Raw genomic sequence first — 27328 nt, forward strand, 5'->3', positions numbered from 1 at the left:
CTTTTGTTAAAATTGGCTGGAAGATAATGATACAAATGGCAACCATTGAATAGTCCAATACAGAGTGTTTACTGGCCTCTACAGCCTGGTACACATTTTAAGTTTTTTCATTCAAACCCAACGGGCTGAACAAAAAATGGAGAAGCTTGCTGTACTAACTATGCAATGTTAGCACTGTGATCTTCTCGCTGAGCTAATGAGTTCTGATAGGGGGACTGTTTCCCCACCAGAACACACTGATCAGTGCTTGCAACCATTGGCTGTCAGCACTGACCAGATGCCGACCGGATGCTGGTTTTCCAGTATGCCTATTTGACCGAAGCCGGGCGCTCAGCTGGCTTCTGTTAGACAAGCTGATGTACACATGGGTCGAATGTCAGGCGGTTTCTGCTGATACTGTCCGATATTTGGCCCATGTGCATCAGGCTTCAAGTTCTGGCATTGGACTATTTCACAGAAAAGGATGAGGCTTAGTGCTTTGTGTTTGTGGACAGTTTTGGAAGATAAACCATTTAACACTTACTCAATGGGTATGGCTTGAAGTGAATCTGATAGGGGCTAAAAACAGCCTAAGCTAACAATAGTATTGGGGTGGCACCGAGAAGTAGTTTTCCAGTCAGTTTATGTATCCCTGTAAAGCCCATTCATTGCAGGTTTATACACAAAGTCTTGACTTTTATTCAGGTAGGCTGGAAGATAAAGATGCAAATAACCCCTATTGAATAGTACAATACAGAGAGTTTACTGGCCACTAAAGTTCTGACATTGAGGTGAGGTTTAGTGTCAGCCTAAGCAGATATGGCCCTGTGTACTGTACATCTTCGGCCTGGAATACAGGAGCTCTACAGAGACACACACATTTATTTGAAGGTTAACAGGTATACATGCATGTACTACATGGTTCCTACATTTCAGCAGTTGTTAACTTTTAGTCTAAGACGGGTTAAGGGCTCATTTACACTTGCTTTGGCTTCAACAAGGCTTCAACAAGGCTTCAACAAGGCTTTGTTAAAGCTCTCCGAATGCTAGTTAAAACTTCCATCACTAAATAAAATGGTTAGCTTACAGTCCTGTTTACACCTGCTTTTGCTGTACTTTGCTTTGGCTTTGCTTCAAAAACTATACCCCATGTAGCTTCAGTGGGGCTTAAAAGCATCTTCAAAGCCTCCATAGAAGTCTATGGCAATGCTCGCTTGAAGCCCCACTGAAGCCCCATCGAAGCCTCACCAAAGCCCCCCCAATGGCCCATCAAAGCCTCATCCAAGCCTCATCCAAGCAACAAGCAAAAGCATGTGTAAACAGGACTGCAAGGTAACCATTTTATTTAGTGACAGGAGCTTTGACTGACATTCAGAGAGGTTTAACAAAGTGTGTCCGAAGTTATGTTTTGAAGCATGTGTAAACTAGCCCTAACTATAAAGGAAATCTTTGATGAAAGAAGCAATGGAAGCCCCCATGACAAGTTTAATTTATAGTAAAATGTCTGACATAAACTATATTGCTTCCTAAGAAAACACTAATATATTTTTAAAACTAAACTAAGCAATGATAATATGCAAAGTAATGTGCATACCAAAGACCCTTATGTATTGTTATCTGTAGCACTGGAGCCATCTCTAGCTGGTACTCTCCAACATGTGAGTTTTCTGTCTGCTAGCATAAGATGTTCTTAAGATAAGTCACTACTATGGACTAGACATGTGCATGATGAAAACATTTGTTTCATTTCATTTTGTTTTGATTTGTTAATCGAGTTATTTCGTTTAGTTAAATTTGGTTGATTAGTTCAATCCATTTTTGGAATTGGTTTTCAGAATTCGTATTCTAAATTTTCAAATTCTCTTCAAATTTACAGATTTTTTCGATTCGAAATGATTAAATCGATACATTTTCAAATCAGATGAAACAAAAATGTTATATTGTTTTCAAATTAAAAGCAAGTAAACAAACAAAAGAAAAATCTTCATAAAATGATTGCAATGACTCTTTAAACCACCTTTGGCTTAACAAAAACAGCATTATTTTGAAATTGTACTCTAATAACACACACAGTCTTTTATTTCAGCAATATGTGTAGTGAGACTTCGACTGGAGTTCAATGTAAAATTCGATTTGAATTTCAGCCCGAATTTCTGAAATTCGGACGAATTTCGTTTCGCTATTCGGAGCATTCGGTAAAATTGGTTTATATTGTAATTTGGGTATTTGGATATATCTGAAATGCCGAATAACAAAAAATTTGGCCGAATATTAATTCGTAACTTAACGAACCGCACATGTCTACTATGGACTGGCAAGTGAAGTTACATCTTGTCGTCAATAAAGAAAATGTATTAAAATGGACCTTCAGTCATTTTTTCAACTTTCCATCTATTAATTCTTCTGCCCTTGTTTTAACTTTGGATAGTAAAACATTTTTTTTCGGCCAGTAAATACCTTATACAGCCCACTCCCTCTTTCTTGTCTGGTAAAAAGCCTAGGCTTATGACATCATACACAGCTCTCTCTCTCACTCTAGTGAGAGTTTGCCAGAAAGGGAGAGGGGATGAGTCATGAGAGGGCCATTGAGAGCTGCAGAGCTGGAGGTGTGCCTCTATATGTCTGTGTAAAGCTAGGAAGTAAACAGGCAGCAGCATCAGCTGCCCACAGGTAAAATGGCTGCAACCAGGCTCAGTGGAGGGAGATTTCTGCAGCATATTTGACAAGTACAGAATCATAGTATATATATAATAATATGCAAAGTGGTTGGAGGGGAGCTTCAGAATGGCAAAGATGTTTTTTTCCCATTTATGTGAGGAGACGGCAGTTCCTCTTTATTTTGCAAGCATATTGAAATTGTTTTTTAACAGAGACTGGCTGTCCATGCTGCCTGATTTTTTTTTTGTGTGCTAAATGCGGATTGTATATAACATGCACAATCTAAAAGTGTTAAATTGTCTCTATCATAAGCAAAATAATGTTGCTGCCATTTCCCACAATACCTAGTAACCACTTATAGGGGAGCTCAAGGTGCTCTTTTGGTAAAGAATCCAGTGTCTCACAGCAATGTAAGGGTGTAGGCTGTCTTGTGTTTGATTCAGAAACACCCCACGTCAAAAACGTTTTTTTTTTAATAAGTTAAAAGCACAAAGATGTGTATGAAAAACACACTAATTATTATCCTTATTCAAGGAGGCATCATAGAGGGTGGCAAAGAAGGAAATGTATACATATATAATACCAAGAAAAAGAATTCAAGAAAAAAAACAGATCAAAAATCAAAATTCTACTCCCAAAAAAGGGGACTATGAAATAAAAATAGTTTTATTCATAAAAGAAAGAAACACAGGGGGAAGGAAACATATTCATTCGTATTTAAAAAAAATGTTGCCACTCATAATTTAGTCCTTTTGGAATGCATGTTTTGAAGCTGAAAATCCAATAGACTTCTCCCTTACATGCTGTAAGCTGTTTTAGTATGTTTTATTCATATATTTATTCCAGGTCAGAGACTCAGAAATCATTGAAGCCAAAGCATGAGCACGAAAGCCAGGAACTAACATTCCTAAAGTTAGAAATTACAGTCTTCATATTTTTCTCATGGCAGAGTCACTTTAAGTGTTTAGGATATAACAATGAATGCACACAACAATATTCCCTAAAAATATAATTTGCCAAGGGTATGTTTGGTCCCTGTCCCTAATAGCGCTAATCAGGGACATACTCAGTTAGCCATCGGAAATGCTAGAAATCATACTGTGTTTACCTTGTACTCTTATATCGCCTTACCTTTTCTATGTATTGGCTGTATCACACCTGAAATAGATATAAAAAAAATAATGAACACAAGTAATAATGTGTAAAGAATTTTTTAAAACATGCACAACCTTTTGTATGGTTGCATTATGATTTGATGACATTGTTTGCTTGGAACATAACTGGTATATAGTTGATATAGAAGTTTAAGAACGTTTGCATTTAGTAAGCTAAGTCTGACTTCAACCAACTAAAAAAAAAATTCTGTAATTTAGAATAGGATTCAATTATTACTTAAAGCTGCTAATATTAGTGACTGGAATCTACCCCCTCCTGTAAAAACATATTTAGAAAATTATTTCTGTGATATTCATTCAAATTGCTTGGCATATGTCTGAATTACAAATGATTTATTAAGTAAAATAGTTAGGTACTAACATTAAATTTGTAGCCAACTACTTTATTCTAAGAATAAACAAGCTGATTAATTAAGCATACTTTTACACTGTATTTTAATGCACATATTACCTAAACTGAAGCATTTTGGATGGACATGCATGCAAAAAAACATGATTTTCATGTCATGATCTTTTTTTTTTTTATTGTTTACTTAAATTCAAAGAGCTTAATATGTAAATTCTAGTCACAAGTAATCTGTTAGTCTGGGCGCACTTAATCCTGAGTGCGTAATACTGTTGGTTAGGAATTCTTTAATCCAGTCATTGAAATCTTTCTGCAGCCAAATTGTGCATTCCTTTGATGCCTTGTGATATGTCTATATGCCCCTTATTAATCTGAAAAAAATCAATTGTATCGCCATTTCACTCACAGCATTCTACCAAACATACAGTAGTATCACTTAATTTCAGTAAATAATCACTCCAAATAACCTGTGAGAGGCTGTGGGGGTTATTTACTAAAAGTAAATCCAAGGACTCAGAGCGAGGCTTGGTTAGGTTGTTTTGGTACAAAGGGAGGTGACGCAGCGCGCCGCCCGTTCCCCTGGACAATGTAACTCTATTACGAAGCACGTAGGGTGGAGCGACGTGCTTGCGTCACCTCTCATCGCTGTTGTTGTTACCAGCAGGACGGGCTAGTCTGTGAGCTTACCGGCTGACGCTCCATACATACATGCGTTTATTTTACTGGGATCATGTGGGTGTATCAATGTATTTTAATATCGAATAACGTTTTAAAGGTTATACACTATTGGAGCCTTTTATCTTTCATGGTGTGACCATCCATCTGTGAGCTGGAAGGAACACGGTACAGTCTGAAGTATTTTTAATCCGGTGGCTGTGTTTTGGATATGATACCACACCACTAACGAGCTTGGGTCTGGCTTACTGGATACGGTCCGGAGGATAATTTCCTATTCAGGCTCTCCCTGATCCTCTGTAGTGGGGGGTCATGGGTCTCTGGTAAGCGGCCATTCTATATTCCTTGGTGGTGGATTGAGCACTATTTCTCCATATGATCAAGGATTACACAGTTTAGTTTTTTGATGGACTTCATATTTATTTATTCACTTTTTTTATCACTTTTTTATCACAAGGGCAAGTTTCCTTAACTTAGTGAATGTGAAGAAGATATGCTGACTTCCATCAACTCTTGTACAGTATCTCAACAAAAACCTCCATAAAAGCTCTGCAAAATCTGACTGCAATAAATTATAACAAATGTTTTTTAATGGCTCATATATACGAACATAATTTCACAGCATTTTTAGAGCTTCAGCAAAACTCAAAGGGCACTTGTGTCAATAATTATAATATAAGTATCTATGTGTGTAAACTTAAACACATACTAGTGCATCAGCATTGCTTGGCGTCAATGAAAATATCTTATATCACATTTTTGGAGCTCCTGGCTGCATCAGTGCTGATAAGGCTGATGTATGAGAATGCTAAATAGATGCCCAGAAACAACCCATGAAAGGCCCAGAAAATGTTCATAAGGTATTTCATTGGCATTATCTGTGATATTCCCAGCCCTTTGCTTTGACTGATCCAGGTTTTACTCTGCCATCAGAAAAGCTTAAAATGTGCTTGGTAGGTACAGTATATAGGCCCTTACAAGTTTTTTTTTTTTTTTTTTTTTTATGCCTGGAAATATGAGCCATAAGGGACTCTTGAGAACAAATCCCTTTTTTCTGCAGAAGAATGAGAGAGACTACAAGAATCAGACCAAGAACCAGAAGACCTTATCGCTGGAATCTCCAAAAGAAGACTTATTTTTAAAAGCAGGCCATTTCCAATAATATACCGTAAGTAAGTATTAAACAATCAGACAGAGGGAACACACTGAAGAAACATGTTTTAATTATGGATTTTAATGTAGCCCTGTAATAAAAAAAAACTTAAAGCACCCTGCTTAATATTGTGTGATCTATTCTTCAATGTAAAACATATGGTCTGCTAATGCAGTGCTTTGTTGGGCACTGACATCAACAAAGTCTTCAATTAGAACCACTGGCCCTAGATTTTCCTCACAGATAGTTCTACTTGAAGGTTTTGCTGATGTCAATGTTCTGCAACACAACCAAATCAGTATACCTTTTGACCTATGATGAGAAACAGATCATGTGGCAGGAATTGGAGCACTTCTTGAAGAATAGTGATGTTTTTAATGCAATGTGCGTTGTCCATCTGATTACTTATTGCTGACTTTTTTTTTACATTTTTTTACTGACTCATTTTTTAAATAGGCGCACTTTAAAGTCTATTGAATGGATTTTATCCACTTACCAACCGGCCCATAGCCAAATGACGGCTGCAGGGCGGTTGGATAACTCTGGGTGGACGTACTATGACGTCCTCCCAGAATTCCCCTCTTGCGCGCCCCCTGGGGCGCGCACCCGAACACATCCGTGACCGCCGGGTCCCCTGGATCGCAGCCGTTTACCATGTGATCGAGCCGTCAAATGACGGCGGGATCACATGTAAACAGACCGGCGTCATCTGATGACGCCGGTTCCTCTCCTCCCCTCCTGTGTACCGATCGGTACACTGTGAGCGGGGAGGGGGACGGATGGATGTCTGCAGCGCTGTGGGCTGTATGTGTAGTGCCCACAGCGCTGCACAGAGACATCCATCCATCCATCCATCCATGCTCAGCCATCCCTCACTACTGCAATGCTGTGCAGTACTCTGCATTACCCCCACAATACTCTGCAATACTCTGCAATACCCCCACAATACTCTGCAATACTCTGCAATACCCCCACAATACTCTGCAATACTCTGCAATGCCCCCACAATACTCTGCAATGCTGTGCAATACTCTGCAATACCCTCACAATACTCTGCAATGCCCCCACAATACTCTGCAATGCTGTGCAATACTCTGCAATGCCCCCACAATACTCTGCAATGCTGTGCAATACTCTGCAATGCCCCCACAATACTCTGCAATGCTGTGCAATACTCTGCAATGCCCCCACAATACTCTGCAATGCCCCCGCCATACTCTGCAATGCCCCCCGCCATACTCTGCCATGCCCCCGCCATACTCCGCCATACTCCGCCATACCCCGCCATACTCCGCCATACCCCGCCATACTCCGCCATACCCCGCCATACCCCGCCATACTCCGCCATACCCCGCCATACCCCGCCATACTCCGCCATACCCCGCCATACTCCGCCATACCCTGCCATACCCCGCCATACTCCGCCATACCCCGCCATACTCCGCAATACCCTGCCATACCCCGCCATACTCCGCCATACCCCGCCATACTCCGCCATACCCCGCCATACTCTGCAATACCCTGCCATACCCCGCCATACTCCGCAATACCCCGCCATACTCCGCAATACCCCGCCATACCCTGCCATGCTGAGCCATGCTCAGCTGTACTCGCCCTCTGTATGTGGCCAGGCTGTGGAAGTCTCACACATGGGGTATCGCCGTACTCAGGAGGAACAGGAGAATCTATTTTGGGGTGTCATTTTTGGTATGTACATGTTATGTGGTAGAAATATTGTATAAATGGACAACTTTGTGTTAAAAAAAAAAAAAAGCGTTTTAACCACTTCCCGCCCGCCGTCATACAACGTCCTTGACTTTGTGCGGAGATAACTGAATGATGCTTGCAGCTACAGGCATCATTCAGATATCAGCTTTTTCAGCCGGCGATTCCCTACACCATAAGAATGATCATAGCAGCTGTTCCACTGCTTGATCGTTCTTACGGGAGGCGAGAGGGGACGTCCCCCCTTCCCGCCGCCTTGCGGTGCTTCTACCGACTCACCGCTACGATCGAAGCCAGGATCTTTTTTTTTTTTTTTTTTAATTTCAGGCTTCCCAGCCTAGAGGTGAGATGTGGGGTCTATTTGACCCCATATATCACTGTAAAGAGGACCTGTCATGCCATATTCCTATTACAAGGATGTTTATATTCCTTGTAATAGAAATAAAAGTGGTCAAAAAATTTTTTTTTTTGGAAAAAAGCATCAAACTAAAATAAATAAAGTAAAATGAACAATAAAAAAAAAAAAAAAAATTTTAAAGCGCCCCTGTCCCTGTGTGCTCGCATGCAGAAGTGAACGCATACGTAAGTCCCGCCCACATATGAAAACGGTGTTCAAACCACACATGTGAGGTATCGCTGCGATCGGTAGAGCGAGAGCAATAATTTTGGCCCTAGACCTCCTCTGTAACTCAAAACATGTAACCAGTAAAAAATTTTAAAGCGTCGCCTATGGGGATTTTTGAGTAGCAAAGTTTGGCGCCATTCCACAAGCGCGTGCAATTTTGAAGGGTGACATGTTGGGTATCTATTTACTCGGCGTAACTTCATCTTTCACATTATGCAAAAACATTGGGCTAACTTTATTATTTTGGTTTTTGTAAAGCACAAAACAGTTTTTTTTCCAAAAAAAAGCGTTAAAAAAATTGCTGCGCAAATACTGTGCGAGATAAAAAGTTGCAACGACCGCCATTGTATTCTCTAGGGTCTTTGCTAAAAAAACATATATAATGTTTTGGGGTTCTAAGTAATTTTCTAGCTAATAAATGATGATTTTTACATGTAGGAGAGAAATGTCAGAATTGGCCTGGGTGCTCCAGAACGCCTGAAGGTGCTCCCCTGCATGTTGGGCCTCTGTATGTGACCACGCTGTGTAAAAGTCTCACACATGTGGTATCACCGTACTCGGGAGTAATAGCAGAATGTGTTTTGGGGTGTAATTTGTGGTATGCATATGCGGTCTGTGAGAAATACCCTGCTAATATGACAATTTTGTGGAAAAAAAAAAAGTAAAAAAAAAAAACCTTGATTTTGCAAAGAATTGAGGGAAAAAATGACAACTTCAAAAAACTCACCATGCATCTTTCTAAATACCTTGGAATGTCTTCTTTCCAAAAAGGGGTCATTTGGGGGGTATTTGTACTTTTCTGGCATGTTAGGGTCTCAAGAAATTAGATAGGCCGTCAGTAATTCAGGTGTGATCAATTTTCAGATATTCGCACCATAGCTTTTGGACTCTATAACTTTCAAAAAGACCAAATAATATCCACCGATTTGGGTTATTTTTACCAAAGATATGTAGCGGTATAAATTTTGGCCAAAATATATGAAGAAAAATTACTAATTTGCAAAAAAAAAATAAAGAAACCAGCAGTGATTAAATACCACCAAAAGAAAGCTCTATTTGTGTGAAAAAAAGGACAAAAATTTCATAAAGATACAGTGTTGCATGACTGAGTAATTGTCATTCAAAATGTGAGAGCACCAAAAGCTGAAAATTGGTCTGGTTAGGAAGGGGGTTTAAGTGCCCAGTTGTCAAGTGGTTATATAAGCACAGTCTCAGTGTTTGTATTTTATTAGGAAACCACAGAATAATGTTACTAGTTTGAACTTTTTATGAGAAACTAGGTTGAATTAACAAAGCCAGCATTTCAGAATGAGGATCAAAAAAGTAACAGCTATTTTCAATACAATGTTTTCAAAACTCCAATCACATAGCTGAAAATAAAGATCCTTATCATTTGTGTTAGAGCTTTTTGAATTTAGAATAATATGTGCAATATTCATAAAATATATCCCTGTTAGGTTCTTATGCACACGATCGGACTTTCTGGCATACTTGGTCCGGCACACTTTCCGACGGACTTTGTCCGCCAGGTGCGCCGGACTTTAAAACAGGTAGACTTGCCCACACACGACCAGACTTTCCGGCGGGCTAAATCCGCCCGTCTTTCCGACGGACTTTCGCCGGAGTTACGGCGGACTTTCAGAATGAACGGACTTGCCCACACATGGACAAGTCCGTTCATTTTGAACGTGACTCAGGTACGATGGGACTAGAAAAGGAAGTCAATCTTGCCGCTTGTATTGGCGAGATTGACACCTTGTGAACCCACGGGTCATACCAGGCCCTTAGGTCTGGTATGGGTTATAAAGGGAACCCCCTACGCCGAAAAAACGATGTGGGGTCCCCCCTAAAATCCATACCAGCATGTCCAGGGACTGTGACATCATAAGGGGGCGGGGTCTCTGCCTATATAAGTCACAACGGAGCGCTCAGAGAGCAGTCCAGCCAGAGAGAGCGTTGTGTCAACATCTGGAGAAGAGAAGAGGAGAGGGGGAAGGGGGGAGGAGGGGGAAAGGGGTGGGGGAAAAGGAAGGGGAGAGGGCCAGGGGGAGGATTCGGATGGGGAGTAGGTAATGCAAAAAAGCTGTGAGTAGGTGTTTAGAGTATGGATAGAGTTTCAATTTCTTCATTTAAGCCTCCCGGCTTAAGGCAGTCCAAAGTATATATACAAAAAGTCTCCCTCTCACATAGGTGTTTGATGCGTTCAGCTCCAGGGAGGTTGCTGGGGATGGCCTCTATGATCCAGACTCGTAGGCCATTGGTGGAGCCTTGGTGAAATTCTGAGAGGTGTCTTGGGATTGTGAGGTTCTTGTTATCTTCAATAGAGTGTCTGTGTTGTCCAAATCTCTTACGTAATGTCCTGGTGGTGCAGCCTACATAAAGTAGATTGCATGGGCACGAGAGGCAGTATACTACAAATTCAGTGGAACAGTTGAAAAAATTACCAAGTTGATATGTTTTTCCTTTTGTGGTAAAGTATTTCTGTTTGTGCTGGACGAATTTGCAGGTTAGGCATTTGAGCTTGCGGCATTGGTACATGCCTTTGACGTCAAGGAAAGTGGGTGTGACAGTTGGTTGGAGTCTACGGGTTTTTAGTTTGCTGGGAGCTATTTTTCCTTTTAGGTTTTGTGCTCTTCTATATGTGATTTTTGGCTTTGCATCGAGACTATTTTTGAGATGAGGGTCTTCTAATAGTATGCCCCAGTGTTTCTGGAGGATTTGTTCCATTATCCTATGTTGGGTGTGGAATTGGGTGATAAATCTGGGTGCTTGGGATAACAGGATGAATTGTTGGTTGTTGGGTGTCAGTGCTTCACTCAGGAAGTGGTTATAGGCTAGGGGGGCTGGGTAGCCTTTTTCAGAGAACTTTTTCTTGAATAGACAGCTTTGTTCCATGTAGTCTTCGATCCGGGTACAGTTATGTTTCAAACGCATAATTGGCTCTTTGGTATTTTGGAAATCCATCTAGGGTGGTGACAGCTGTGGAAATGGAGGTAGGAGTTGCCCGCAGTGGGTTTCGTATAGTTTTTGGCATGGATGTGTTCATCCGAGTGGCTTAGTTCAAGGTCCAGGAAGGCGAGGGTATTCGGGTCGCAGACTGAAGTAAATGATAGGCCTAAGTCATTGGTGTTGCAGTAGGTCACAAAATCATCAACTCGGGATCGTGTACCATCCCAGATGATGACTATGTCATCTATGTATCTACCGAAAAATACAATGTGTTCAGAGTAGGGGTTGTTGTTCCAGATTGAGTGTTTCTCCCAGAAGCCCATCATCAGGTTGGCATAGCTGGGGGCGAAGTTGGCGCCCATGGCTGTGCCTTGGGTTTGTAAGTAATATTGGTTATCGAAAGAAAAGTAATTGTGGTTAAGGCAGAATTTTGTAGAGGCTATAATGAATTCTGCCTGTCTGAAATTCATCTGGGGGTCTTGAGAAAGAAAATATTCGATGGCTTTTAGTTCAATTTCATGTGGGATTGATGTATAGAGCAAGCAGACATCAAGAGAAAGCCATAAATAGGTGGATTCCCAAGGGTAGTTGCTTAAAATGTTGATTAGGTGGGTCCCATCACGAATGTATGCCGGTAGTTTCTGGGCCAGTGATTGCAGAAAATGATCAATGTATAAGAAAAAAGGGTTGGTGATACTGTCCATGGCAGCCACTATGGGACGTCCAGGAGGCTTGGTTAGGCTTTTGTGGATTTTGGGAAGGTGTTAGAAATAAGGAGTATTGTAATTATCCCGTTTGAGGAAAGCAGCTTCAATTTTTGTGATGATACCATCTGCTGTAGCCTTGTCCACCAGTGTATGGGCTTCAGGTATGAACTTGGGTAAAGGGTTACCAGGCTATTTGATGTAAGTATCGACATCAGACAGAAGTCTGTGGGCCTCTTGAACATATGTATCTCTGTGTTGGATGACAATCCCACCTCCTTCGTCGGCTGTTTTTATGATGACGTCTGTATTGTTGGTTAGGGCCTTGAGACATGCCCTTTCTGATGCTGAGAGGTTATGATTGTCCAAGCATACAGCCTGGGTGGCCAGCAAAGGGGGGTCGATTGTGTTCCCCCTTACCTGAACCTTACCAGACCACATGCCCCCAACATGGGGAGGGGTATCTTGCCTGTGGGGACAGCCTGGCAAAGCACCATGTTCCTATGTTGGTGATGTTCATTTGGCATTTTTTAGCGTCAAAAAGTCTTCTTTAGGATTGCATTGTTGCTATCATGTACAATTTATAAATTAAAGAGGAAGTCCGCCACCCCTGCAAAAATTAAAAGCCAGCAGCTACACATACTGTAGCTCTGACTTTTAATAATAGGACACTTACCTGTCCTGGAGTCCAGCAATGTCTGCACCTGTCAGGGCTGGGCTCAGCCCTTCCTTCTCTGAGCTGGCTGCTCAGCTGTTGGCTAATTGCCAGCTCCCATCTCTCTGCACAGTTACTCAGCTATTGTTGATTATGCTCGTCAGTTCTTATCTCTCGCTCTCTGACATTTGCTTGGCTAACTACCTGATCCAGTTACTGAACTCTGGCTTGTTTTGACTACGCTTACTCTTTTTACCCTATTATTATTATTATTATTAATAAACAAGTGTGATTTAACTATACTTCTGTCTCGGTCTGATTCATGATTCCTGATAGCACCACAGCTGATGTTTCCATCAGCTGTTGGGTGCTGCCGCCGCCATTGCAAGTAGGGTGTTGTGATAATGAGCTGGATCTGAATTTACACACTGTGGTGTAATTCATACAATATGAGTCTTACGTAAGGATGTAAAAATACAATATTATAATATTAAAATTTTATATATGTATTGAGTTGTGGACTTGCTTCATCACTGCTACTTTTAAGGTCCCTAACTACACATTTTTTACACATTTGTGGTCATTGTTTTGAATGGTACCTTTGAAGAAGTGATTAATTAATAAATTGTGTTCAACTTCTCTCTCATTCAGGTATATGTTAGAAGGAACTACACATTTAAAGTATAATGTAACATCTGCATACACAAAATAGGAGGGTAAATTACCTGAAACATTTCATACAGTGGAAGGAGCTATCATACAAGTTAGGGCCTGAGGTACTATCATTCAAAGCTTTCATTTCAGTCCCAACAGACATAAACATCAATTTTTGTCCACAGGGGGCCCTCTTCATGAAGGCAACAATATCCTCCTGTATATAAACAGGCCCAGTCACTAAAAGTTGATGTGTTCTTCTTGGGGTCAACTAAAGGTAGGTCCACTCTTACCTAAGCATGTATAATACCTACATATCTGAAAGAGGCAAGTATAAATCTAGATATATATATTCACAATTATGCACTCACTCAGTCACAACAGACATAAACAGCACTTTTCGCTCACATAAGGCTCTCTTCATGAAGACAAGAATATCCTCCTGCACGTAAACAGGCCCAGTCACTAAAGGCCAATGTGTACTTCTTGGGGATGACCAATCAAAGGTAGGTCCACTCTTACCTATGCATGTATAATACCTACATAACTGAAGGAAGAGGCAAGTATAAACCTAAATATACATTCACAATTATGCTATTGCATGAAAATTTGCATATCTACTCACTGGGGTTGCTTTACTAAAAACAAATAGGCTGTTCACTTTGCAAGTGAATTTTCTTCAGAAAAGTAGCATTTTTGCATGCACACATGGATGATTGAAGTCAGCAGAGCTTTGTCTAATTTACTAAGCTCTGGGCATACTTCCCCTGCAAAGTGCAACTTCTATTGCAAAGTTAACAGCCTTTAATAAATCAATACATTTAAATAAGCATTTACAGTATAAACTAAAGTAAATAGTAGCGCTAAACAGTATTAATAAATAAACCCAGTGACAGGCGATAGTGATCAACACTAATACATACACAATTAATAATAAAGTTTGTGCAAAAATAGTCTATACATGGATTGTCTCAAACAAGGAAAGCTTAACATATCCTGATGTGAAATCTTCAAAACTTTCACCACACCGCGTGCACTCAGTGCCCCCTTTGGTTAAACACTCACCAAATGGTGATCCCTTGCACTCTCATGCTCGGCAAAAAAGCTTCAACCCTTACAGGGTTAAATATTCACCGATATCCAGACGTGACACCCAATATCATGGACTGTCCATATATAATGAAACAAAGTACTCCAATAGTGCAGTATCGTTATAAAAAGTTTCATCTATTAAAACAGCTTCAAACATTGCACTCACATAAGTTCAAATCAATGAAGCCTAGAGGCATCTAATTGCAGCAGCATGTACTGGTGTAATGTGGTCTCAGTGGACACAGCATAGGATTCTTTCCCATGAGTAAGTTGCTATGAAGAAATGTTGGGACGTGGCTGTACGGCAACCAGTTTTTTATGCTTGACGCTATACTGGAAGTGACACTCAGAGGATCACAATTGTTCACTGGTAAGATTCAGTTCACCTATGCTGTGTCCGCTGAGACCACATTACACCAGTACTTGCTACTGCAAGTGGATGCCTCTAGGCTTCATTGATTTGAGCTTATGTGAGTGCAATGTTTGAAGCTGTTTAAATAAAATAAACTTTTTACAACGATACTGCACTATTGGAGTACTTTGTTTCATTATGTATGAAGAGTCCATGATATCGGGTGTCATGTCTGGATATCGGTGGATATTTAACCCTGTAAGGGTTGATGCTGTTTTGCCGCGCATGAGAGTGCAAGGCATCGCCATTCGGTGAGTGTTTAATCAAAGGGGACACTGAGTGCACGCGGTGTGGTGAAAGTTTTAAAGATTTCACATCAGGATATATTCAGCTTTCCTTGTTTGAGACAATCCAGTCTCATGTATGGACTATTTTTGCACAAACTTTATTATTAATTGTTTATGTATTAGTGTTGATCACTATCACCTGTCATTGGGTTTATTTATTTATACTATTTAGCACTGCTATGTACTTTAGTTTATCCTGTAAATGCTTATTTATATTTATTTTATTTAAAGTAGCAGCTGCTACACATTTAGGTTACATTTGGCGCAGTGGTGGTACTTGAAGAGTGGGTGTCTTTTTGGACCAGTTTTTGTTTTAAATTAATACATTTAATAAAACACAGTGTTTTACCCAAAGTTTCAGAGTGCAGGTGACATCAATTTATTTCTGAAATGCCATACATGGTGTCACACTACACATGCTCTGCTTTGATCAAAATTCAAACTGTTCTATTAGGCATTTATACCAAACTTTGTCGTGTAAAGTGAAATACTCAAGGACATTTGAAAATATTTATGTAGGTAGTGAGTTGTGTAATAAATATAACCATTTAAAAGCATTGCTGGTAGTTCCCATTGACACTAATTAATTTATCATGTATTACCGGAAGATTGAAATCCTTCATTAGTGAATTGTCAGCATCTTGCATGCTTAACATATAATCTTCATTAGCCATCATTTATCACTCAGCTGCTATTCTTTGTAATCTCTTTTAAGTAACAAATAGCATTCAAGATAAGAGATCATTTGGCAAATTCCATCATTGATATTAATTGTATTATTTGATTTATGATCAAACAAGTCTACTGTTAAATGCACTGTAGTATTAGCCAATATCACATTACTATTTAATTATTTATCTTTTTAGTTAGGTGGCAAACATTGTTTGTATTTCAATTTTCTATCAGTTCTGTCAGAAACTGTATCATGCATCATAAACTTAGCAAAACACATCTAAAGTGTTTTTCTAAAGAGTTTAAGAATTATTTTGAAGTACTTTTGCACATTTACAATGTTTAAGTTTTATATTTTTAACCCAAGTGAACCTTTCAGCCATTTTATACAATTAAATGTATTGCCTTTTAGTTCAAAATTCTTTCCTTATTACCTTTTATTAAGCAAAAAAATAAAAATAAAATCATCATTATGTGTTTATCAGGGCCAATTCCCAATAAAATGGCTATATATTATGTCTTTGTTAAGCATTCAATTGTAAAGAAATTCTGGGCCCAGTAACAAAATAGTAAAGTAACAAAATAAAACTAAATAAGGACAAATTAGTGTGTGTTTGTGTGTGTGCATAAAGGGGGGGGGGGGGGTCTTCTAGATAATAAATTCTTCAATGAACCCCTAGACCTCCCACTATGAGGGAATAGTTTAAAGTTAATGCAATTCGGGTAACTGTCCAATGGAGACTTCAGTGTAATTATAAACATGATCTATATGACCAAACATGGGCAGTGTGAATATTTCTCTTCTTATTTGTATTGGTTTCTCTTCTACCATTCTACTTGTGTAATTTCTTTAGTACACTGATCAGTAAGCGTACAAACATTGTATACATTGGAAACATATAGGTGGTGAGGCTGCCCTAACCATCCCTGTGTTGCTCCAGTTTGAGCAGATATGGTGGAATGGTCTGTGTTTACATTTTTCTCCTTAATATTTATAATGGCAATCATTGCCTATTTATATTGCGCTATAAAATAAAATGTGAATTAAGTATTTTTGAAAAAAATAAATAAATCAAAGCTATAGACATCTTGTGGTATATGCTATTAGACAGGAGTTTACCTTAAAAGTTAAATATAGATAATGTTAGGTACATTTACTGTATATATTGCGAGAAGTATACTGTTACAATTCTGTTTTAAATGTGTATATTCTCAGTATTCATTAATGATCTGTAGAGTTCTTATAAATAGGCCCAGATAACAAGGGAAGGGCAGAAAACTACTCATAATGCTCATAATGCTTACAAACAAGTAAAATATGACCATGCCCACTGATCATATGTCAGTTAAAAGTAAATACCTTACTAAAAAAATAATAATAATAAACCTGTGAAACTTAAGATAATTCCTGTTATTTTAGATTAGCTGACAATCCAAGAAAATCACACTGGTGCTGTAATTGTTAGTCCAACCAAATCTAACACTATTGTTTAGGGAAGGTTAAGGTGGATATGGTCCATTAGATTATATTGTGGCTCAGCCCTTCAGTATTTTTTAATTATTCACATCATGGAGTAGACCAGCAAGATGCAGTGAGACTCTTTAGTTTAGGAAACAAATTGTTAACCATCTAAGAAAGCCAGAATAAAAATAATAGGTGTGTTCTGAATGGATAATGAGAGAACAATAACAATGGTTTGATTTTGGGTTGGTACCTTCTTTTGGTATTGTTTAGAAAACTTGTCAAAGCATTTACATTAATGGCAATTTTATAAATTGTTATCAGTTCAACTATTTACAGAGTAGAATACTCTGCACATAACTCATTTATACTATTTCTTTTTCAATCTTTTTGTTTGTTGGACAATAAAAGTTACAAATATCAGAAGCTAAAGGAACATTGCAAAGCCAACTAAGTCACTGACTCAGCCTTGTCCTGTACTTTTACTTTGGTCATCCCTCAAACATTACTGCTATATAATGAAATAAAAAGTTAAACACTAAAAAAAGGGTATTATAATCCTAAAAAATATGATTATGAATTATGAGTAGAAAAAACTGAACTACCAACCTATTTTTTTCACAGCAGGCTCTGCAAGTCCTGAATTGGAATAAAAGAAGATCAAATGAGACACCCTGCAGGACATTACTTCTTCTTAGGAAGATGTAAACAAACTATTTTGTTACTAATTAGTATAGTAATGGAATTATTGAATAAAACGGTGCAGTGAGCAAAGTGCAACAGCAACCTTGTAGAATTTATCTCGTACCGATCAGATTTCCATAAATTTTTTTTGCTGTGTGTACAGATGAGTAGATCAGTTTGCCTGCAGCAGGATTTGCAACACACTTTGAAGATTCATGGATCATTTTCATTTACTTGAAGAGTGTGCAGAAGATTATGGGGTTAGATTTGCCACCCTCTGTGATATACTGGGGGAATCTTACACCATAATCCCTTGTAAGGTCTGTAAGTAGCTAAAAGGGAAATCCCTACTGGGAGAGAACACTGACTCAAATAAAGCTACACCCAGCAAGAAAATATGACACTAGTTGGTTTACCATATTATGCAGTACCAACTTTGCTCCCAGCACATTTTATTGAATAGGTTTTAAAATGTTATGTTTTGCATGCATCACTCAACGCATCATTAATAAATCAAGCAATTTTATTTCCACACATATGTAGTCATCCCGTTACTATACATGCTATGCTTGCAGTATTTGACCAGCATTAATGAGTAAACTTTAACTTAAATGTACCAAGCTACATTCTTAAAGGTCTTTGAGACATATTTTCCCCCCAAGAGGTTTTGGCGCCAACAGCAATATGGTAATAATACATTTTGTCTAACTTAACACTGTGAAGCGTTGTCCCCTTTAACCTATAACCTGGAATATATGGAAATTGCAGCAATAAAACAGAAATAGCCTTCATAATAGCTTTCATCTGTGGTTTGACTGAATCTAATAAGGGTTTGTCATAACAGTAGTAAATGGACTGTGTGAGTCAGGAACAGTTCCTGTGCTCGTGTCTCTACACTGTTATTGTTAATTGGTTCTTTAAATTAATGGAAGGCAGAAGACCACTATTGATTTTTTACTGTGATTTTTGAATAAAGCAACACATAATTTTGTATTTTTTAATTTTTTATTCTGCTTTTTAAAGCTCTTTTGCACTAACACCATTTTAAACAAACCATTGGACACCTTTACCAGTTCAAAGGGAGGGTTTAGCATCTTACATACTCCAACAAGGTGCAAGTAAGTTGCCTTTTAATCCCTTAGTTTCTTCGCAAGAAGAATTGTACGCACACTTCAATAGATCCAAAATCCTTTTATTGCGACATCCCAAGGACGCTACAGGAACAGAATGCTGGTAGACTCGTTTTACACACTTCAGGTGCACTTAATCATTACACAGGTAAATCGGCATGATAATCCTTAAGTTGCCCCACCTATACCCATAACAGGTTTTGCAGGGTACTAATAGACTAACTTTATTCAACACTATTCTCAATGTCAATAGGTTTATCAGCATTATTTTTCAACAGGAGATGTGGAAAATTCTGAGATATGTAGGTCTGGGTCAACTAACACCAATTTGGAGGATGCAGATTTTTCTTTTAGGGAACAATGCGCTGCTAGAGATCTAGAGGATTTGTTGTCCTGTAATAATCCCCCCATTGTGCCGGTGGTTGATGCTGGACCTGTTACATTGGTTCTCTTCAAAACAAAATCAGATTTTTACCCTGTTAATTCCTGCACCCTAGAAATGACCACATTTCAAAGATCAGGTGGAGCGGGATTTGACGGCATTAACTCAACAGGCGATGGTGGTTGTCACAGAATGGCGAGATAACATGACTAGAGATGAGAAGATGTCATTAAAAACTAGAGAAAAACCTAGAGGAAGATGATACCATAGTCATTTGTAACTCCGATAAGAGAGGACTTGTAGTAGTTATGAATGTGCATTCATATAGAGAAGAGGCAATTCGCCAGCTATCTGATGCCCATACATACATTGAGCTTAGGGGGGATCTTACTAAGCAATATAGAGCAGTCCTTGTGGAACTTATCAACCGAGGGATAAGAGTGGGTGTTTTCAGTCTAAAAGAAGCTACAAAAATCATACCAGGATACCCTACCCTTCCCACATTTTATCATTTCCATTGTCGGGCAATTCTCTCTTACTGGCACAGTCGGGACACCCAAGGCATACCATTAAGGGTATACCCGTTGGACAATGCCTATGAGAATCTGTAGTTATGATCTAGAGTTTGAATGAGAGGCAGCCTCCCTATATCAACAATCTTTGGAGAGGGGTTACCCGAGGTGGATGATCAATAGGGCTCTGACTATTGCCATAAATAAAGACAGGATAGATCTCTTCAAAAGAAAGACACAGGCCAATGATTTACATCAAAATAAATTGACCTTGTCCACCCCATACAGCACAGTTCAGAGAGATAAGGGACATTATTAATAGCACCTCCCCATTCTATACACAGATGAGACTTGTGCAAATATATTATGGGGAGGGGCTAACATAGTATACCGAAGGGACCCCACTATAGGTCACTCTCTGTCCCCCAGTTTTTTCAATAGGCATACTACAAAATCAGTGACATGGTTACACTTTAAGGGAAACTTTAAATGTTGAACCACAGGGTGCCCATGTTGTGGCCACACATGGGCAGTAACAGATTTTGTTCATCAGTGACAAAAAATCAATATGAAATTTGTTCCTTTCACAATTGTAATGCTAGCTATGTAGTGTACTTGCTTACTTGTGACATATGTCACATCCAATATGTAGGCAGAATAACTAGATGTCTCCACGATCGTTTTATTGAACACGTATATAGTGTGGCTAAAAATCAATCAATGAATGTAGACATTTTAATTGTGACACAATGGTAACATGCTTTGCATATACAGGTGATTGATAAGGTTAAGACTCCAAAAAGGGGAGGTGATGTTTTTCGATTGCTGTGCCGGAGAGAGGTGTTCTGGATTTTTCACTTCCAGACTCGCATTCCACATGGGTTAAACTTTGAGTGGGATGTGAGTCACTTTTATGATTAGACTATTAGACACTCTCTCTCTGGTGATGATCGATAAATACAATCTATGTGTATATACATGCAGAGGACAATGGTTGATACACTTTATATATACATACATGCACATGTTTTTGTATATTGTGCATTTTGTATTGTATTTTAATTTTTATTTACTCTTTGTTATATGTACCTTATTCTCTGCATGTGTACATGTAGTTCCCTCCTGCTTCCCAAGTAGAATCGGTTACCTTTAAGAAGCTTTACCTTGTGTAAATGTATGGATATGTGGATATTTTTGGAACATCGTGGAATGTAGTGGGGTGGTTGGTAATTAGCCATTTTATGGCGGTGTTTATAGATGGGGCAGTGGAGCAGCATTTTTGCTCTATCCCATGTCTTCTGTCCACTATTGCATGGTTTCCATCATGTGTCAGTGCCCTGTCGGTTTTTGCTGACCGCACTTGTACTATATATATCCATATTTGTGCCCTACACTTTACTTGTGTGTCGTTTGTCTTCCTTTCTCTGTGTTGTGTTTTGTCCCCTTTCCTTTTGTCTTGTAAAGTTAGTCGATTTCCCCACTCATTATTATCTACATGGAGCAGTGATTTTTTTGTATGGAAATACAGTTTATATACATACATATGGATATTAGACATGGAATATAGGGACACAGATTGGTATGAAGCTATTGGTGTTCTAGTAAAATGCTTTTATGGTTGTGGCTTATGGTTTAATATTTCAATGCTTCAATACTTTTATCTGTTTGTATACATTTTTCTTGTTTTATATATTTGTTATATGTATCTGCATTCTTCTGGGTTTTTTTTATACGTTGATCATAGTTAATAGGAGGTCTGTTATTAGTACCTTGTGACACCTGTTATGGGTATAGGTGGGGCTATTTAAGAATTATCATGCCGACTTATCTGTGTAATGATTAAGTGCACCTGAAGTGTCCTTGGGATGTCGCACTAAAAGGATTTCAGATCTATTGTAGTGTGTGACCAATTCTTTTTTATTTTATTGCACACAGAGGCGATCCGGGGCGGGCACCCACTGGATCTATTAGGCTTCCCTCTCTCATCTGGAGCTGCGAGTTTTTCTTGTCCAGATTACGGCACAACCTCTTGGGGCATCCAAGTCGTCTAACAGCCTCCCAGAAATGATAACAGCCTTTTGGCCTTTTGGTCTGATGCAGTTTAAAATAATAATAATAATTACATATATATATATATATATTTTTTTTAAATGTTGTTAGTAAATAATAAATTAAGAAATGTACCTATCTCTAATCTTAAAAAAAAACAAAAAAAACCCAGAAAGATAAAAGTTAAAGTCTTCTAGCATTTGTAATATCAGTCCTTTGAATTATCTAATTTGAAATTCAAGTCATAGCCTTTTAGTGTTTGATTTACACATGTTAATTAAAAATAAAAAGTTTAGAAAATATCTGCAGTTTGTCTTTTGGTGAAAACTGTTTATTCAGGATTATTTATAATCAGCAAATAGATCTTTTTTGCATTTAAGCAGCTGAGCATCTGAAAGAACCCAACATACAGTTCAAACAATGAGAAGCACACAAACAACTACATCACAGTTTTCTTTTAATCAGAGATATGCTAGCATTGATATGTTGTAAAAGATTTCTGGTGCTGTGCACAATGTACCACACGCTCTGAATTAAAACAAGTTTACACAAGGACTCTGTTATACATTTTATTCTGCCTTTAGCATTGATGAAAAAGGATTATATTGATTTTTTTAAGCAGAAAATCATGTTGAACATTTGCTGTCGTAAATGGACTTTCAAGGTTGCTGTTGTTTAAAAGGAATACCTTTGTATTGTAGAGGGTGTAAAAGTAATATTAGTAGATATAATTTTCAAACATTTAACACAGCTATGGAAAACTGCATATTTCTTAAGATAACTATACTTTCATAAGAAACAACATAACAACATAAAAATACGAGCCTCACACTCCCCCACCCCCCCCGCGCGTGCTTTGTTCTATATGCAACAGTTTTATTTGGACATTAAATCTCCAAAAGGAGAAAATGTTTATTAATCCCTGTGTCATCAAGCTTCAGTTTGCTTCAAGCAGGCTTTGCTTGAAGCATGTCAAATGCAGGTCAGAAGGCGATCAACTGCAGGTCAAATGTGAGTGTCACCCGTGAATAAATACTAAATGATCTTAGAAGCATCTCAAACCGATGTCAAACTGAGTCGATGGACACAGGCCCAAAATCCATTGATACAGACTCTATATACTATTTTTTTACACTGACTTCTAAAAGAAGTCAGCACCATCAAAAAACAAATTTTCATTTTTGGGGTGTACTTATCTTATTTTTAACAACCAGTTTCTTTAATCTCCAATATATTTTATTTCCCAGTAATGGCACAGTACAGTTTTCTTGAAACAGAAGGTATTCACATGTATTATTTTGACACTTCAGCCCCAGAAGGATTTGCCCTCTCCCTGACCAGGCCATTTTTTGCGATTCAGTGCTACATCACTTTAACTGACAACTGCGCGGTCGTGCAACATTGTACCCAAACAAAATTGATGACCTTTTTTCTCCACAAATAGACCTTTCTTTTGGTAGTGTTTGATCACCTCTGTGGTTTTTATTTTTTGCGTTTTAAACAAAAAAAGAGTGACAATTTAAAAACAAACACAATATTTTGTACTTTTTGCTATAATAAATATCCAAAAATTTAAAAAAGAAATACATTTCTTCATCAGTTTAGGCCAATATGTATTCTTCTACATATTTTTGGTTAAAAAATCACAATAAGTGTATATTGATTGGTTTGGGCAAAAGGTATAGTGTCTACAAAATAGGGGATAGATTTATGGCATTTTTATTATTTTATTTTTTTACTAGTAATGGCAGTGATCAGCTATTTTTATCAAGCCTGTGAGATTGCGGCACACATTTCTAACACTTTTGATGCTATTTTGGGACCAATGACATTTATAGAGCGATCAGAGTATAAATGTCTTCGGCAAGGAAGGGGTTAATACTAGGGGGTGATCAAGGGGTTAACTGTGTTCCCTAGATGTGTTCTAACTGTGGGGGGATGGGACTGACTAGGGGAGGAAACCAATCGGTGTACATACTTAGTATGAACACACGATCGGTCTCCTCTCCCCTGAGAGAACGGGGATTTGTGTGCTTACACACACAGATCCCGGTTCTCGCTCTGTCATGAGTGATCGTGGGTGCCCAATGGTCATTGTACCTGCCGGGCACGCGCATCGGTTCTGGGGACATTCTGCAGGCACATTCGCTTGCCTGCTAAAGCATCTTAAAGAGCCGACGTACAGCTACGATGGCTCGTGCAGGAGAGCATAACTGTGGCGGCTGGTCGGGAAGGGGTTAATCATAACCACTGTTGTATAGCATAGACTCAACTTTATACAATAGTACTATTTATTCCAAACTGCATACAGCTCTTACAGGCTTGTTGGCTATCATTAGCAGAGCCGGCGCTACCACTAGGCAAACTAAGCAGCCGCCTGGGGTGCACTGCTGCCTAGGGCGCAGCCATGGCCAATGCCACATACCTCTCCTGTCACCGTTAAAGGGGGGCAGTGTGTGCAGGAAGGGGGGGGTGTGTATAGGAAGGGGGGTGTAGAGGTAAAGGGCACAGTGTGTGAAGGAAGGTGGCAGCATGTGCAGGAAATGGGGTTTAGGGTTTAATGGGGGCCAGTGTGTGCAGGAAGGGGGCCAGTGTATACAGGAAGGGGGCGTATGGTTAAAGAGGGGCATTGGGGGGCAGAAAGGGGGGCAGTGTGTACAGTTTTATTTTTTTGGGGGGGAGGGGGTGCAAGTAGCTGGTCTTGCCTAGGGCTCCAAATGGTCTTGCACCAGCCCTGATCATCAGTGCAGTGTATGTAACAATGGGGTTGATTTACTAAAGGCAAATAGACTTTGCAAGTGCAGTTGTGCTCATTTTGCTTAGTATATATTAATATGATGAAGATTAACTTTGTACAGAATACAAAATTAGACGCAAGGAAAATAAAACACCATTTTGCTGGCACATGATTGGATGATAGAAATCAGCAGAACTTTACCACACTTACTAAGCTCTGGGGAAAATTAGTGCAACTGCACTTGTAGAGTGCACACTCTATTTGCCTTTAGTAAATCAACCCCAGTAGTTTCATTATTTATATGTTATTATTAAATATATATGTACAAAAATATGAAACCCCTGTAAGTAAGCTTGAATGTATTTTTAGCTTCAAAGCTATGGAACTTCATCTAAGGATTGAACTAAAAACGACCTTAAAAAGTGTTTACCGTATATACTCGAGTATAAGCTGATTTTTTCAGCACTTCTTTTGTGCTGAAAATGCCCCCCTCGGCTTATACTCGAGTCAAGCACTTTTCTGCAGCAGAGAATGACATTTTCTGAACCGATTTTGGGCCCTGTATCTCGGGGCCACTTGGTGCTAGGAACCCCAAAGGTTGGTGTGCAAACCCAGTTGAACTAGCACTACAACATATCCAAAGCTGGGGTTCCTAGCACCAAGTGGCCCCGAGATACGGGGCCCCAAAGTTGTTCAGAAAATGTCATTCTCTGCTGCAGAAGTGCTTGACATTTTCTGAACTGATTTTGGGGCTCCGTATCTCAGGTTCACTTAAAGCTAGGATCCCCAGCTTGGGTATGTTGTAGTGCTATTTCCACTGGGTTTGCACACCAAATTTGGGGTTCCTAGCACTAAGTGGCCCCGAGATACGGGGCCCCAAAGTTGCCATCTGCAGCAATGTCATTTTGGGACCCCTTGGGTCCAGGGACCCCAAATTTTGGCTGCAGCTAGGGGGCAGCTAGGAACCCTTAACTACCAAGTTTGAAGTTTGGGGGACCTATGGCTGCAAATGGGCACAGTGAAGCTGCAAATGGGCATTGTTGACCCTCTTTTTCACTTACAGTAGCTGCGCATTTCTCACTCTAGGCTTATATTCGAGTCAATAAATTTTTCCACTTTTTTGTGGTAAAATTAAGTGCCTCGTCTTATATGCGGGTCGGCTTATACTCGAACATAAGCGGTAAACACAAATCTGTAATAGTATACCACATGTGTGTACAAATTACACCAAGATAAAGCAGCTTTGTGACCAATGTACAAAGGCATTAGGCTCAGAAGCAAGTCATGTGCAACACACTTTGGGATGCTTACACAGAGAGAGGGCATGCATTTGTGATATATTTGAGATGCTTTTACATTGGTATAAATGCAAACAAAAACAAAAATGCAAATGAACACTGATTCATGAGAACCAATTAATAATCCAAACATTGCATTCCAGATTCTTCCGAAATGCATGCAATTTAGAAACAACACACAAATACCTGTGTACTCTAACCATATAAGAAAGAGTGCCTGCATTTCGAAAGATTACGTGATTTTTTTTAATTACCTTTGCGTTCATTATCAAATGATATTAAGTCTGACACAGTGGAAAAGATGGCATATATCCAATCCGTAGTGTCGTCCACAGCATCGTGAATAATTCTCACTGGATCATTTCGGAGTTTGCTAATTGGACCCCCTAAACACATAAATCAAAACAAAAAAAGAAGTGAAAATAGTCAGCTGATTGTTTTGACAATACCTCTTGCATGTTAATTAAACAACACTCTGTATTAAGCTTAATATTCTAAATTTCTTGTCATGGGGAAGTCTTATTCACACTCGTAATTTAGTAATTAACATAACACCATGCAGCCAATGGTAGGGATTTTAAATGTTCATAGTCATTACATTGATAAAAGTTTTAGTCATGTTTGAAGCCCAGTTGAAGTAACAGAAATTGATAATCGGCTAACCTGACATTGTACTAAGAACCTACTCTTTCATAATCTTACTTCCACTTTTCTGGTATAATAGTTGCTTGGTGGGGTTGATTTACAAAAGACAATTAGTTTGTTCACTTTGCAAGGCAATGGTCCTTTATTTTAGTAAATGTGGTGAAAATTAGCTTTGCAAGGAATATCCAATCACATGCAAGAAAATATTTTAATAAAACTTTATTTTTGCTTTCTTGTGATTGGATGATGGAAGCCAACAGATCTTCACCTCATTCATACAGCCAATGGAAATTCTCTTGCAAAGTGAAAATTATTTTGCAAAGTGAACAGCCTTTTTGCCTTTATTAAATCAACTGTAGTGTGTCCACATTTGACTATGCAATCCAATAGGCACCAGAGCCTGACCACATTGAATCCTGTAATTTCACACATCTGGTTAGACACACCCCTTTCTCAGCATTGCATATGTGCACAGTGACACTTGTGACATGCAGTGTATCCTTTACTTAGCTATGCCAGAATAGACAGCTGGAGTGGGAGTGAAAGAAGTGCACTTCCACAAATAAAAAAATGTCTTAAAATGCATTTATAACATAACTTTGATAGAAAACCTACCATACAGTGGTAAAAGACTTTCAAAAAAGACTTAAATTGAGCTTCAATAGTTG

General features: G+C 38.9%; 1 protein-coding gene across 1 annotated transcript in view; it reads right to left on the bottom strand.

Annotated features, from left to right (window-relative positions):
• The window catches only part of LOC141141259 (uncharacterized), a 1017917-nt gene that overhangs the window by 821116 nt on the left and 169473 nt on the right, over positions 1 to 27328 (bottom strand). The window contains exons 4-6 of the mRNA XM_073628940.1: positions 26270 to 26401; positions 17833 to 17862; positions 3769 to 3795 (exon numbers count right to left, since the gene is read on the bottom strand). Coding sequence (XP_073485041.1) covers positions 3769 to 3795; positions 17833 to 17862; positions 26270 to 26401 — 189 coding nt within the window. The remainder of the gene's footprint in view (positions 1 to 3768; positions 3796 to 17832; positions 17863 to 26269; positions 26402 to 27328) is intronic.

The sequence above is a fragment of the Aquarana catesbeiana genome, linkage group LG04, assembly GCF_042186555.1.
Source record: "Aquarana catesbeiana isolate 2022-GZ linkage group LG04, ASM4218655v1, whole genome shotgun sequence".
Taxonomy (NCBI): Eukaryota; Metazoa; Chordata; class Amphibia; order Anura; family Ranidae; genus Aquarana; species Aquarana catesbeiana.